The sequence below is a fragment of the Musa acuminata genome, chromosome BXJ2-6 (genome assembly GCF_036884655.1).
Source record: "Musa acuminata AAA Group cultivar baxijiao chromosome BXJ2-6, Cavendish_Baxijiao_AAA, whole genome shotgun sequence".
Lineage (NCBI taxonomy): Eukaryota > Viridiplantae > Streptophyta > Magnoliopsida > Zingiberales > Musaceae > Musa > Musa acuminata.
Window position 1 is genome coordinate 44,442,852 of NC_088343.1, and position 13,732 is coordinate 44,456,583.

The following is a 13,732-nucleotide window of genomic DNA, read 5'->3' on the forward strand; positions in this document are numbered from 1 at the left end:
TATTTCATGATAGTTATCCGAGTGGAGAAGATGGAAAGATATATTTCTCACAGCATTAAAGGAATATTTTTGGTATCGAAGCCTTATAGCCGATCACGACAGAAAACACAAAGTTAAGCTACGGTAAAGTTCTCTACACTACTTAACATTGGAATCAGACTAACTAGATGTGAAAAATGTTCCCTTTCATAGATCAGTTGAGACGTTGAATGCACATAGTAATTCACATAAAAATGAGCCAATTCCGGCATGATAGCACTACGACCAAATGTTTCTACACTATCTTGCCTCTTGGAAATGCAACATTAAATCAATACCATCCAAGATCTACATTCATGCATAACAAGAAAGTATCAGCTTTCCTTAGCATCAGCACTCTAAAAATGAGGCAAACTAAAATGATAACTGAAAAGTTGCCTCATAATCGACATGAACTTTTCATCCCCTATGCATTTAATTACAACACTCTAACTCGGATGAGAAAGTTCACTTAAAGCATGAACTTACGGCACCTTTTCTTGCAGAGGCAGATGTGGCCTACCTGTCTCCACAAGGAACTGCTTGTTGTAAGTGCGATGGCGCCTTTCCCTAGCATATATCACCCAGAATATTAAGGACAGCATCACTGCACCCGAAACCATAACCAGACCAATGTAGACCCGTTTGCTGTTCTGTTCAAGACCAGGGCAATTGTTCCCATGTATCGCAGTAAAGGTTTCGCGGACAAAACTGCAGTCTTCTAGCTGAGTAAGGAATGGCACATAATAGTATAATCCTCGGCTCACAGTTACAGCCGCAGTCATTTGGCTATAGATACTGGGAGTAACACGTCCGACGGTTGTACATATCTCAGACCCAGAGACAACAGCACTCCGGCAAACATAACCTTTCCATACCTGCATTGTAAATGAAAGAGTTTATGTAGTGAAGAAAAATGCATGCTGGTGGATGATACGACTCCATGATGATTGTTATTTTACCTGTGATGCATTGTTGAAGTCCACTTCTCCAGGGGTGCAAGTGCGGTTATTCAAGTCAGGTGTGTATGGGTTGCAGAGAGTAGGCATCAATGGGCCAGATTGATTATAATACAAAGGCACCAAAGCAGGAGGGAAGTTCCCATTGGAAACATTGACTATCACCTGATTGACAACACTAACTAGCTGGAAGGTAACTTCCCTGCTTCGATACAATGACTCATTGGCAGTGGCAACATCAACACATGGAAGAATATCATCTAGAGCTGTATGTGCATGAGGGTGGTCGACCCATTCATTCATTGCAACACATGTGTCCGCCACCACACTGGTAAAATTAATAAGAGTGAGGCAGTTAGTTGCTTAGCAAGTAAACATAGCAAGCATAATAGATTATGAGGATAGTCCAGAATTTGTACGTATACTTGGTGACCCATAAGAACATTAAACACATTTCTAGTCTTGATTTCACAGATACAATTTCAGTAGCTACAATCTTGAAATCTATGATGTGCTTTATACTTCCTGATCCTGATCCCATTTCAATTGATAAGAGTCCTGAAAACTAAGGATGGTTGTAATGCATCTCACTGTGCCCATGTTGTATAATGCCAATCTAGAAATCCCTCTACATGCAGTTTGTCTCCTAATTTAGTTCAAAATTTTTGTTTTTCTGATACCGGTCAGCGGCTGAACCATTAGGAACTAATATGGACCAAAGTACTGCACAGGACAAATTGGTACCTTCCAAACCAGAGAGAAAGAGGGAAAAAAGAGGAGGAGATGCTGCTGCTGCTGGTAGAGGTGGAGGGAGTTGAGTAGGAGAAACAGGCATAACAGTAGCAGACAAAGGACGTGATGGTAACCCTTACGAGGAGGAAATGATGATGACACGGCAACACGAAGGGTGAGAGCAGCGAGGTGGCAGGCAGGAGGAAGAGGTGGAGGGGAGAGAGGATAGAGGAGAGAATGAAAGAAAAAAGAACAAACGACTGTCAAAAGCTATAAAAAATTTTTAAAAAGTGACAAGGATACCAGGCGATATGCTTACCAACGAATACTTCCAGTTTTAATAATTAATACCAAAAGGCACACTTAGACTTAGGTAATCATACCATGCAAAGTCCGTATGAACCAAAACCAAGTAAAAAATGGTGGTTTGCATGTTGGTTCACGATCATACTAGCAAATACTGACTCATACCGGCTGCTATGGTCAATAATTTTGGATCATGCCTTAAGCATCACTAATTTTTAATTCAAATAAAAAATCATCCCAAAAAATTGATTAAAAAAAGGAATCCAGCATGGTCCCAGTCCACTCAGTCATGCTCAATTATAATTCTTAACTCTTGTAGAAGCGTACCTTTGGTTTTTTTCTACAATTTGTATCAAAGCTTGTGGTTCAGCTAAAAGCCCAAAGTACTAAAAGACCTAAATCATGTACACCCGTCTTTAACGAGTACTATTGCATAAAGATCTAATGGTGTATTGACATAAATGAGTTCTAAATATGGATGGATGACCTTAAGTATTCTTTTGATAGATACAGAGTATCTTCATATATGTGAGCTGCTCATCTTAAGAGAACACCCAAAAGGTAAAGCAGAATAGTGGTCTTGTAAAGCAAGTAAGATACCAAGGTGAATCTTAACCAAAAGAATGAGAGGAGTCTAAATACTGCTTTAAAGCCAGTCATGGCTGGTCTTAAGAGAAGATAGAACTCAAACAAAGCATTGCATATCAGAGTCAAGAATCCAAATGCACTGTAGAAGCAAGTTTTCAGAATTTCACTTACCAATACTAAACATAAATAGAATCAAAGGCCAAAAGAGAATTTAAACTGACTGATGCATCATGATTTTTGTTCTTGTTGAGAATCACAATGTAGGACAAGGAAGAAGAAAGAAGTGTGGAGGAGAAGAAGAGAAGAGTCTCTCCCTGTCACCCCATGATCCCTTCTCCAACGTGACATCCATTTCTTAAGAAAGGAAAAAATGAGAAGGAAGAAGAGAACTATCATTAAGTCCTCCACTTCCTTGTTTTTTTATTATTTATCTTCTTTTTTTCAATTTTATTTTTACAATTATACCAAGTGTATAGGCCAATATACCACTTGATATCTCGATACCATACAAATCCATTAGGTTGTTGAAACCAATATTGAACAGGTATTTGAAGCCAGAGTTGCTGACTCAAGGAGATTCTCGGAACAACATGACCAAAAAGCCAAGAGATGTAAAATGATATTTATCTATAACCCACAAATGGAGCTAAAACCATATTCAATCGAAATAAAGAAGACTTTGGAGTAAAAGAATCATTTAAATACTAAGAAAATTTTCATGGAAGATATTTGCTATTAGAAGATGAAAGTTTATGATGAATCTAGTCACCTATAAAAGAATCTTCTCACAAAGAGCTTTTCAACATGGACATGTTAATTAAAGGAAAAAAGTGGGCTAAAGTATCATGCCTTTAATACTAACAAATATGAAGAATTTCAGCTTCGATCATGTCCTAGGTTTTGTTGAATTGACTTAATTACGCAATTATCAGCTTCACTTCGAGGTCATATTATTTTTTTTATTTTCATGCATCATTCTTATGTTTAGTTATATTAGGGAATAGTGCAAGTCGTATTTTCCAATCGATTATTGTTTCCCTGTCTTACTATACGTATAAATTGACTTGGAAAACACCTAAAGCCACTACAATTAAGATTTAAAAGGTATGAGAATCTATTTATAGACAAAATTTTAGAGAGTTATGACATTTACCATTTAAAAAGTCTTCTTAATCAAGGAGTCTTCTAGGCTTAAGTAAAAAAAATAGCTTTATGTTACTAATACATTTGATGGTTATTATAACAATTAATATAAGAAGGTTGTCTTCTTTGTGTATGGCATGAGGCAATGAATTTGCTGAAGTGCATGAAGCACAACAATGTGGAGTCAATGAGCAGAGTGAGCATGTGCTATCCCTCTTTTCACTTTCTCTTTATTTTATTTTTCTTTTACGAAAATAGAAAGATTGCAACAAGATCCATGCTGCACTACTACATTTCCATTGCCCATACTGCCGTACTGCTCAGCACTATATGGCATTCTTCATACAGAAAATCTCAGCGACCTTCTTACTCTCATTTAAACTATTTTATCGCCAAAGTTCATCTCTACACTATACTTTGATTACACATCATTCTTAAACATTATGAAGATACATTTTCGATAATTCTTCACTACAAGCAAACTTAATAAAATTGACTAAAGAACACATATTAAAGTTTACTTCTGAATTGGCATCAATATTATGGACTAAAGAAAGACTTGCAATATTAACGTTACACTCAGAAAGCTCTGCCCATACATGTATTGCTTCTACGATGAGAAATTATTTCAGATAGCATAGACATCTCCATAGGAGACTTAAAGATTCCCCTTGTAGGTTTTGAAATCATTAAAACTGACGATAGAGAGGAGACCTAACAAAACTATTATAGAGAACAAAAAGAGATCTGAAGGCTCTTAATCTGACTAGTTATACAGCCCTAAAGATAGTTTAGTAGCAGAAATCATGTATCCAATGCCACAAGGTTGGGATATCACTGTTTGATTTTCTTATTCTTGTTATAATGTCATCCACTATTGCAAAGACAAAGAGATAAGTAGCACAGAGAAGACAAGGATCAAGAACAACCTTTGATTTTGAAACGAGATAAGGATGTTACCACAGAGGGACAAAACCATGATATCTAGAATTAATTCTAAATCCCATGCACATTCTTTTCAAATAATTCTTTTTTTCTTTTACTTGTTTTGTATTACTAAACATTTCATCTCATGGTGATCAAAGAAGCACAGGGATTATACTGGGGCTTCTTGTCATCCTCAAAGCTACAGATAGATAAGTTTTATATATATATATATATATATATTTAGCTAATACACAATAGTCATCTGCTACAACCATATCTTTGTACAACATGATTAACACATGTTTTGCAATAACAATATCAGCTATTTTTCAACACTGTTATTGCTTAGAAAATCAGCAGCATATTATCAGTTACAACAATGTCAAAGATACATGTACAAAGCAAAAGTGAAAATTCACATCTATACGTGGATTCACAAATGAAACAAAAGCAGAAACGAAGAATAAAGATAAGTGACGAAAGTTGCTTCATGTCATATATAGAAGTTTCCATGTAATGCTTTCTGCAGCGAAAGCCAACTAAAGAAAACTTCAAGAACATATCAATCATTCAATTATTGCAATTGTTAATGCTTTAATGCTATCCAGGAACAAAAGAGACATGAAAATTCAACATCATATTCTTCTAGATAACATGAATAGATTTTCATATGTAGCAAACTAATAGAATTCTTATGGAACTTACTTGTGTAAAAGAAGAAAAACACCACACAAGATAAATGTGCCTGTCACTAGAATCCACCCAACAACCACTAAGCTGTGCACATTATCAGCAGAGAAGCAGATTAGAAAATTTGAGTGTGGAATCAGAAAATATTGATGAAGAGCATCAAAATAAATTATAAGCAAAGATATGAACAAGAAACGAGTGGCTGATTGTCAAATCAGTTCACATACACGTAGACAAGGAACTGCAATCCAAGTATAGAGAGCACTGCAAGATTAACAAACTAAAATTAGAAAGTTAGTAAAACTAAGCTCTTAGGATTTTGCTTCAAGATATGAAACTCACAGAACCCAACGAATGCCAAAAGCAGCATCACTGCAGCAATTATGATCAAATCCAGTCTCCTGCAGGCCACACAAATACAACTAAGTCAAATGGTTCCACAATTGTAGTCTCTTCCAACTACAAGCTCCGCATAATGAGAAGAATGGAATTTCAACACAAGGGCCAATTGTCATACACTCTATCTAGCACACTGCTAATCTTCCTGGAATTGTCCAATGTCCGATTGGCAAGCTCAGTTGCTGAAGAGTTGACCTTTGTTTTGAGGCTATCGATTTCACTCTGGACATCAGCTGGGAGGAATACCTGGTCCACCGTGATCTTCTTAGCTTCAGCCAGACTTTCTGAGAAGTTCCTGAGGTTGTCTACCGTAAAGTTTGCCTGACCCACGACATAATCCACAGTTTTCGTAGTGCTGCTGTGGAACTTTCCCTGACTGGTGTACAGAACAATGCATCCAATGCTGGAAACGTTTCGCAATTCACTTTAAGAACTTCCACGTCATGAGAAACTAATATTATAAAAGGAAATTGGAAAGCTAGGAAAAAATATAGTCTTCCTACATTGCAGCACAGGTGAATAGAATGAGCAGAACAAGAGAGAGCGCATAGGCTGTTCGGGAATATGAGTAACTTCGGCGGCGGCAACAGAAGTAATAGCAACAGCTAAATAACAAGACCAGCCCAAAAACCAGGAACCACACAAAGGCAATGGCGAACAGGGGGACAGCCGTAAAACCAACAGACTGCAATCAAATATAAGGAATTATAAGTTGCAGCTATCATCAAACATCGGGACAAACGAGGGATAAGGGGAAACGAAAAGCTTACAGCCCAGTAGTGTTGCTCACTGATGTTCCAACCACCAGTGTAACGCTTGAATCCATTCAAAGGATCTTTCCTGTGTGTCCTATCCGCAGCCAGGATGAAAGAGCTGTTATCCACGGTAAGATTCCCGGTAGGTGGCACCTCAGCAGCATACCTCCTCGGTAGAACATACCCATCTCGCAGCCCTCCACCTACGGCAAATCGCCCACATTTTATAACACAACAAAACAGGGCAGATCTCGTACTGAGATCTTAAACGCTCATAAAAAGGGGAAAAAAAATCGATCTCCAAAGCACGTAAAGATGTTTTCCTATACCATTAAAAGTACCCAATTCGCTAAATAGAACACACAAAATAGATTATTTTGCTGATATTTTAAAGACTAACATGAAAGAGAATACAAATCTACCCCAGAAGAACAAAAAAAAAAATTCCTTTTTTTTATTTGGCAGAAAGAGGAGGATTGTGCAGAAGATAACCATTATTTCAGTAAAAGAACGACGTTTCCCAAATAATGAACACATAAATATCAAAAACTTGTCTTTAAGAACAGCTGGTATTCCTGCGAAAAGATAGAGCACTCGGCTGGAGAACAAGATTATAAAGAGAAGAATACCTGGTAAGGGCGTTTCCTGGATCTCAGAATAAGCGTGGGAGACCGAGAAGGGAAGGCAAAGGACAAGCATGAGAGGAAGAAGGAAGAGGGAAGCTGGAAATACAGGGAATGCCATGCTCATCGGAGCTGGGTTACTCGGTTCCAGGGTGCGCCAAGGTGACGCTTTCCCGAAAGCAGAGGCTTCAGAATCGCACGAAAACAGACGTTTTGGGGACGATAGAGGAGATGTCGTGGTGCTTCCTCACGAGCGCATTGAGCCGAACTGCGTAGGTTTATCGTCCTGGGGTTCTTCTTGCCCTTTTCTGTGCTTCTTTTGAGGGAGGGTGGTGGGAATCGGATAGGGAGCAGTGTCTCTCGCCTTTGCTTTGCTTGGCTTCCCCTTTAACTACGGAAAGCCCCCAACAAATTGAGAGCGCCTTCTTCACGTATCTGCCACCAAAAGGTTAACAAAATATAATATGTGCCACCGCATTCTTGCTTGTATCGATCCTATACGTCAAATATGACATCTCCTTACAAGTGTGTGATCGAAATATAATGTTAAGCAAAGATTAATAGATTGTACTATTGGGGGTTGATTGGAGCACAACCTCTTGAGGTGTAGGATTGGAAGATTATGTTATCACATGTTATGATACTTCAAATATGACATTAATATTTATATGAAGGATGATTTCATAAGGGGGTGGTGTTGAAGATAATTGAAGGGTTCTACAAATACGTAAAGTTGATGATATCTTGAACACGGTTAAGCTAATATTATAAATAAAGTTATTTAGGCATGTATGTAAAAGAAATATAGGAGAAAGCCTTTCTCTATGTATACGTGAAAAATGTGATGATAAATATTGCAGTTTGAAGGTTCTAAATACTGGGATTTGTTATTATTAAAATATCCTTACAGATTTGGTTGTATAAAGGCTCATATATAATATATATATAAATGAGAGATCTTTTCGTGTCATATCATATTTCTACTTTTTTTATGAAATTTTAATATGTGTGATAATTTTTTTTACTATATATTGTTATAATAAACAATAACAAAATCATGAATTGTTCACTGACACTCTATATATATATATATATATAGAGAGAGAGAGAGAGAGAGAGAGAGAGAGAGAGAGATAAAGCTATTATATGATTGTGAATACCCATTCCAAATGTTAAAGAAAATGAGGGAAATATCCATGATAAAATATCATTTTTATTTGGTAGGATAATTACAAAATACATGTTAGGTAATTTTAGTTGTTATTGATCAGTGAGCAGACTTGAGTCATTGTTTATTAATTAATAATTATATATACATATGTATTTTTATAATATTATATAAAAATTAGAATCAGGGTTATTTGCGTCCAAAAGGATGGTAAACTCATTAATTAGTTGATAAGAGATAATTTTGGATTTACCAAAATAACCAGTAGGAGTAATATATAAAGGTCAAAATATAATTCCTAAAATTAGTGACATCAGGATGTAAATAATGGTGGCGAAGAAATCGATTAAAAAGAATACTTCAACAAAAAGGTATCAATGACCTTTCAATTACGTAAAAGAAATGTAAATGAGCCATCAAACCTTGATGATCACAGTGATAAGAACTTTTGACCCACTCAAGCTCGACCATAACATGGCATGAGTTCAGTACAAATGTGTCTGTGTCAGACCCCTTCTCCTGCGTGGTCCACATTGCAACTCTAGTGTTACACATACGTATATACATATGTATGTGTATATGTATATATATACATACGATTGATTCTGACAGATAAAGACTCGTAATGAAATCTACCATTCAATCGATTCTTTATGGCAGCAGAATTCATGAACCTACTAACTCGACCAAAAAAAAGAGAAGAGAACGACTGCATGTTCATCCCAGTGCAACGAGGGAAAGCTAAAACTGCGAACGACCTGGGATCCGCTGTAGGCTTTAGCATATGTCGTTCCGTTTACTTCGTGACCACTGGTGGAAAATTTGGGGCCCGCAATAGCCACCGATAAAAGTTGCCAACCGTTGGTGTTATATTTGCGGTGGGTGCCAGCGGATCCGGACGTGGAAACTAAATGAATCCGATGCCAGGGAAAGAATGCTTCCCGGTGGATCTCTCTCGCTCGTGGGCTCGCTGTTTTTGCCGTCACGCAACTCGTGGTAGGTGAAAAGGGTCGAAGCTGATCGGGTGGCTGAGCGGGAGCAGCCGACACGTCGTAAAGGAGAGATCGAAGCCAAACGCGTGAAACATGTAATGGGGATCGAACGACGCGTGTTTCCGACAGTACACGTGGTGGATGTTCATGGACTTTGTACGTTTCCTCTCAACGTCGACGAATAGTCACATCGTGAAGTAACTTTCCGTCACGAATTACTTTCTAAGATTCGTTCCTGTACCCCACTTTTTGACTGGTCATCACTTTGGGCTCCACCTATCTTTCCAATGATGATAGAGGTAGATTAAAGGGCGATTCCAATTATCTCATCTTCTTTTTCTTTTTTTTTTAATCTCGGACCTTTTACATGTGTTGGTTCTTCAACTAAGATTAAAATTGATTATAACAAATAATATAATTTATTAATTTTAATTTTTTTGTATTCATGTGTAACTTTATATTTATTAATATTATTTTGTATTTGTATAATGTCGTATTATTTTTATTTTTTTCTCAAGTCGGTGTTGGTTTAACCCTCACAAGAAATCACACGTGTGCTCTTCCTACGTGCCAAAATTATGATCATGTATGCAAGCAATTTAGAGTAGAAAACTTCATCTGAATCGATCCCTCATTTCATTGACCAATTCATTCGATCATGAGTCCATTCGTAGCGGCATCGCTAGCAAAAACAGGATTAAGTTCACCGTAGAAATTTATCATATCACTATAATTAATATTAATTACTGTTGATTCGAAGCTCCCATCTTAAAATTAATCAAAGGAATCTTATTGAGTACCCATCTAATCTCGATATTAGTATTAGAACCAAACTAAACATGTAATATAGCTTTTGATTTCATATGCAGATGATCTTAATGACTCCATCAAAAGGTCTGATGCGTGTGTGAGATCCGCCCAAATTCGAATTGGTCCAATGCGATCCACTTAAATCTAAAATTTTAGTTTGTCGCTTTTCTAATCTTCAATAAATATAAGTTCACAGAAAAAATAATAATTAAATATTTTATATAAAATGATATCATGCTTCAATATCTGAGTCTAATGGATTAACTAACCAATCAATTTCACTTGATCTAAACCATTAATCAAAATATCTAAACTAAGATTAATAATAATATACTCATTGTATCTTTATAAATTAATTTTAATTTTATTGAGACTAATTAGGATGTTACGTTTAACTCTATAAATTTATTTTTACATAATAGCCATCTGCTAATTTCATGCCGCTATTTAGGGCTTTTAATTTGCAGTCAAAGTCAAAGTGGTTGAGTGACAAAGATCTTTGGGTTTTGAAAACATTAGTAGTAGAGATAATAAAATGAGGAAACGACATGCACGAGTGCACCTCCCCAAGTTTTCCAGCTGTGCTGGTTTGCTGCTCCAAATTGTATGGCCATCATAGACAGGTCAAATTAGCCTCAGTCGTCACTGCAGCCGCATATAGTATTTTGGAGATGACAAGTAACTCCCGGCTCTGATCTTGAGATGGTTGGACATGCATGCTCTCTGACAAGCTTGCATTGATGAGATCAAACTTCATTTGAACATTAAGGTGAGGAGCAGCACTCTATTATATGTCTTTGCCTGAACACATAATTGCCATTAACTATATGAGTTACGTGATCTTTTTGTCCTTGTATTTGGACGCTCTAATTCTTCTACTGGCTTTCACTTGTAATGTTATACTGAATATATATAAACACATCTATATTTAATGACTGTGAGCTGTTCAGATATAAGATATAGTGTTTTTTTTCTTTGTTATTTTGGTTGAATATAAAAAAAAACAATGAAAATACCAGCTACTACTTCACAGCAAGCAGCAAAAATCATTATATGTCTAAGGGGAATTTGAAAGCATTATATATAGTTTTATGATGGCTGTTGGTCTTATGTGCTACCACCAGTAGCCTTTCAATCGAACTAAAATGAGATCTAATGTATTGTAATTGCTTCGAAGACCAGTTTCCATTCACATTCTCGTCTCCCAAAATCTGGCAAATGGATACATAAGGCAACTTATTTATGTGTCTTCATGTGTGCTACTTGGACTAGAAATAAATAGGGTCAAAAGAACTCAATAGAGGTGAACATTAGCAGAGAGTCAGAAGAAGAAAGATTTACAGGCTTTTTTCTTTTGCAGAGTCAGAGGAATGTAGAGAGAGAGAGAGAGAGAGAGAATTTTTTTCTTCATTTTTATACATCTTAGTTTTCTGTCGTTCCACCTAACAATGTTGATTAAGCTGCAAACCAATTGCTTCTCTGTAACCCATTAAACACCCTGTAGATTCTTTACTCCCACCTTTTCCCTCTTTTTGTGATGTTGTATTTCCTTTCTCCTAAATTCTTTCATCTGTACTGTCTAGTTCTTAATTCCATCAGGATTTAGAAAAGACTATGCTTTCCAGCTGAATCCATAATGTTAGTACTGGTAATCACACATTTAAATGATATAACCTTAACTCTTCTGGAATGACAATTTCCAGTGATCAGGTTTTTCAAACCTTAAAGACTTATAACATGCATCAGAAATTGAACATAAGAAGTCCTCTTAATATGAGTACTAACAAGCTTTAGGACTGACATATATCAAGGACGAAGTATTCGGAGAACAGCTAAGTAACAAAGAGTGCTGCAGCACATGGCTCTTAGTCGTCTAGCCCTTGCCAATATCTTATGCTAATCAACTGTACTGGTTGGAAGAATTCTCCCTAGCAACTGCCACATTTCATGTGACCTCCATATGCAAAAGCACTGCAAAGTCTAACATACAGAAGGAACAACAGAAAGTGCTCCAGTTCAGGCACTCGGGGTGATAATTTAAATGTCTCTTTGGAAAATGTACAGTGAAGCTTGGAACTGGGAGTCACATGATGCTCATTTATGGAAGCCCCTCCAAGTTAGTTTAACAGGCAGGAAGAAGAAGAAGAAGAAGATGACGGTCAAGAAATAGCAACAGGTCTATTCTAACATAGAGGAGATCTATGTGGAATGCCCTTCCTTCTGCTCATGTTTGTAGCCATGTCCTCGGTATCGACTTTGTTAGCTGACCTTGAACATAGATTTATGCCACTGCGCTTCTTCCGGATGAAGTTAAGGTATGGGACATTGAAATCCTCCGAGTCCGACGAGCGCATGGGATCATCGCCTTCCACGACGGTGGAGTGTGTCGTCTCGTTCGTATCTTCGTCGTCGCCAACCTCGGTGTCAGGTGGTACGATGGAGTCGGGGCTCAATTGCAGTGATTGACATCTCCTGATGTAGTGCGAGAAATCCTTCTTGTGTCTTGCTATGTAATCTACCTACAAGGGCGGCACTTTGTGGCATGAGAAGAGATTTCGACATGATCCATTGCCATCGATGCGATCTGAGATTTGTAGTTGCACATGCGATCGCACATGAGAAGGGATTTAAGATCATCTTTCTACTATGCTACTCACCTTGCACTCCAGCGAGCAATGGATGTAAGGTTCTTGGAGGGTCCTGTCACAGGAAGTGCACACGTTTCCTGCTCCTTTGAATTGTCTGCTCTGCGGACGCTTCTTGAGGAATACTACCTTTGAACTGTTGATGGTGTAGGACTGCGATGCTCGAGTAACAGGAGAAGATGAATCAGATAAGAAACTATCATGTAGATTAGAGATACCATCACATACTATCTTTCGTGATGTGAACCTGAACGCTGGAGCAGTCGATGAGCTTGTCAAGGTCCTGCAGCCGCACAACGTCATGGTAGACGTAGCGCCGCACCTGCACCAGCCTGTGGAGGCGGTGAGACCGCAAGCAATGGGGGCAGATAGCCGTGCAACAGTCCAAACAGCAGATGTTCTTCTCGTTCTTCCTCGCGCTCTCGTGCACGGAGCAGCCGACGAAGAACTTTAGCTTGTCGAGAGCCTCCAGCCACGCCGGTTTGTGAGCTCCCTGCTGACCAACAGTGTCAAGAGATCCATCAGTTGAATCTGCCAAGTCGCATCGAATCAAAGATGATGAGAGCAACACAGACCATCTTAACTTCAACAACCGAGAGCTATGAAGCTAGCCGACTTCACAAGCCCCAGACGTGTTCTGCAGCAGGAGAAGAGGCAGAGACAGGGTGAAGGAAGGAAGATGAGATAGGGTTTTGAAGGAGGCATTTAAGGAAGATCACAAGGGTGCACAAGGTATATATATTAATGTACCATAGCGAGGGACACTATATTTTGTCAAGGGAGTGAAGGTGTTATGGAGTGGGGGGGAGCCATAAAGAAAGGAAGATATGAGGAGAACGTGGAGGCTGTTTCCATGTCTCCCTTGGCCTGTCCTTCTACAGTGGCCAAACTCTTCTTGGCCGATGAGCCATGCCCTGTAAACTAATCCAAGGGGCGCAGCAGCCCGAGGAGGTCGGTTGCTCTCGACAGTCATTTGT

At 38.1% G+C, this 13,732-nt stretch overlaps 2 protein-coding genes across 3 annotated transcripts; both read right to left on the reverse strand.

Moving 5' to 3' along the window:
- Positions 1-222: 222 nt before the first annotated feature.
- On the reverse strand, positions 223-7,543 carry LOC135615912 (uncharacterized). The gene is made up of 9 exons (XM_065114995.1): positions 7,147-7,543; positions 6,533-6,720; positions 6,266-6,447; positions 5,881-6,165; positions 5,706-5,764; positions 5,591-5,627; positions 5,379-5,450; positions 981-1,305; positions 223-896 (listed from the first exon to the last, which is right to left on the reverse strand). The coding sequence occupies exons 1-9, from the start codon at positions 7,265-7,267 to the stop codon at positions 504-506; spliced, it is 1,662 nt and encodes a 553-aa protein (XP_064971067.1). The 5' UTR covers positions 7,268-7,543; the 3' UTR covers positions 223-503.
- A 4,316-nt stretch (positions 7,544-11,859) lies between these two features.
- LOC135613737 (protein RGF1 INDUCIBLE TRANSCRIPTION FACTOR 1-like) lies at positions 11,860-13,462 on the reverse strand. 2 transcript variants are annotated; one of them, XM_065110776.1, is made up of 4 exons: positions 13,331-13,462; positions 13,003-13,248; positions 12,768-12,908; positions 11,860-12,629 (listed from the first exon to the last, which is right to left on the reverse strand). In XM_065110776.1, the coding sequence occupies exons 1-4, from the start codon at positions 13,331-13,333 to the stop codon at positions 12,294-12,296; spliced, it is 726 nt and encodes a 241-aa protein (XP_064966848.1). In that variant the 5' UTR covers positions 13,334-13,462; the 3' UTR covers positions 11,860-12,293. The 2 variants fall into 2 exon arrangements, with proteins under 2 accessions (XP_064966848.1, XP_064966847.1); XM_065110775.1 differs by having other exon boundaries at positions 13,003-13,251.
- Positions 13,463-13,732: the final 270 nt, after the last annotated feature.

Coding starts and splice junctions, on each gene's coding strand:
- LOC135613737 (XM_065110775.1), bottom strand. Junction 12,909..13,002: donor TCGACTGCTCCAGCGTTCAG/GTTCACATCACG, acceptor CGAGCATCGCAG/TCCTACACCATCAACAGTTC. Junction 12,630..12,767: donor ATTGCTCGCTGGAGTGCAAG/GTGAGTAGCATA, acceptor CCGCCCTTGTAG/GTAGATTACATAGCAAGACA.
- LOC135615912 (XM_065114995.1), bottom strand. CDS start 7,267: ATGAGCATGGCATTCCCTGTATTTCCAGCTTCCCTCTTCCTTCTTCCT. Junction 5,765..5,880: donor AGCAGTGTGCTAGATAGAGT/GTATGACAATTG, acceptor TGTGGCCTGCAG/GAGACTGGATTTGATCATAA. Junction 897..980: donor ACTTCAACAATGCATCACAG/GTAAAATAACAA, acceptor TTTACAATGCAG/GTATGGAAAGGTTATGTTTG.